Source organism: Brassica oleracea, chromosome C7 (genome assembly GCF_000695525.1).
Source record: "Brassica oleracea var. oleracea cultivar TO1000 chromosome C7, BOL, whole genome shotgun sequence".
Taxonomy (NCBI): Eukaryota; Viridiplantae; Streptophyta; class Magnoliopsida; order Brassicales; family Brassicaceae; genus Brassica; species Brassica oleracea.
Window position 1 is genome coordinate 18868422 of NC_027754.1, and position 1722 is coordinate 18870143.

Below are 1722 nucleotides of genomic sequence, written 5' to 3' on the forward strand. Positions count from 1 at the left end.
TTACTAAATCGAACATGGAGAACAAGTCTAATAGCAATCTTAACTCCTTTAGCAACTAATCTCTTAGGTAAAGCAAGCTAAAAGCATTGAAGAGTTGGTTCAGGCATTTCATCATACACCTTGTGGGCAGGAAATGCCTAGAGATCTATTTTAGTATGATCAAGACTAAAATAGCAGTTTGAACTCTCAACAAGCAAGGAAACAAGTAGATCTAACTTTAAACACCCTAGATCATCTCTAATCACCCTTAATCACCCTAGCCCATGAATCCAAAGATGACTACTCAATACTCTTCATGATGAGCCCAAGAATCAATGATGATTTGGTGCTAATCATGATTAATGACAAGATTAATCAAGCAAATCACAAGAAGAAATGATCAAGGTAAGATCTTTCACCTAAAAGTTCTTTCTTATTGTGATAGTAAACAAGATAAGATCCCCTCTTGGGATTACAAAAGTATTTATATGTCTTTGGTAAACCTAATGGTTTCCATTAAAAAATTTAAAAAGCCCTTGAAAATAATAAAATTCGACTAAGGTAAAGTATCGACTCGGGTTGGAGCGACTGGGCATACCCCGCGTCACATAACCCGCGTCAGATGCTGGCTGATCTTCTGCTTCATGCGCGCGGGTAGTGGAACCCTAAGAAAGAGAGACCAGAGAGTTTGCAAAAAAATCTCCAAATGTAATGGAGAAGAACGAGTGGGCAGATGCGGTATGTACGGTTTGTATGGAGTGTCCTCACAATGCTGTTCTTCTCCTATGTTCATCTCATGAGAAAGGTTGCCGTCCTTACATGTGTGGAACTAGCTTCCGTTATTCCAATTGCTTTGATCAGTATAAGAAGACTAAGGCCAATTTAAAGTGCCCACTGTGCAGAGGCCAGGTCAAAGGTTGGACTATTGTACAGCCTGCAAGAGATGGTCTGAATCTTAAGAAGAGGAACTGTATGCAGGAGAAGTGCTCTTTTGCCGGAACGTTCAAGGAGTTGAGGAAACACATGAAAAAAGACCACCCTTGTGCACAGCCGCGTGAAATAGACCCTGTTGTGGAGATGGAATGGTTAAGGTTGGAGATTGAGGAGGACATGAGGGCAATGACTGGTGCATATGGCTCAGATTCAGATGAGGAAGTGGTCAGGAGGATACCTAGGAGGAGGAACCTTCGCCCAGTGAACTTTTTCCTAGATGACCTTGGATAGCAATTTATGTTGTTTAATACTGTACTAGATCATGATCCGCGCGACCGCGCGGATTTTATTTTTGTTTTAACACATAACATATATTCATTATAGTAGTTAATATAGTTTAGAGTTTGTCTAGTTTTCTACTTTGTTGTTTTATATAATTTCAAGTTTGTCCAAAACATACGGTATAAAAAAATAAATTTAAACTGTGTTTTGTATTAATATTTTTTATCGGTATATTAGAGATATAATCACATCATAAAAACTTTGACAAAAAAAATCACATCATGAAAACACTAATATAATATTAACCAATATGATTTAGATTGAAATAACAATATATTATAGATGTACTATAAAATACTAATTTGATAGTAACCAATACGATTTAGACTAACATAATAGTGTAAGGTGATAACAGTAATCTAATATTAACCAATACGATAAACACTAACATAACTGAAGTCTTTATTATAATTTTAATAAAATAGTTATAATTAATAAGACATGTACACAAACAATTTTATAAAAAAA

The 1722-nt window shown here is 35.7% G+C and overlaps 1 protein-coding gene across 1 annotated transcript; it reads left to right on the forward strand.

The window, feature by feature from the left end:
• The first annotated feature begins 690 nt into the window (after positions 1–690).
• On the forward strand, positions 691–1203 carry LOC106302768. Its single transcript, XM_013739208.1, has one exon. The coding sequence runs from the start codon at positions 691–693 to the stop codon at positions 1201–1203; it is 513 nt and encodes a 170-aa protein (XP_013594662.1).
• Positions 1204–1722: the final 519 nt, after the last annotated feature.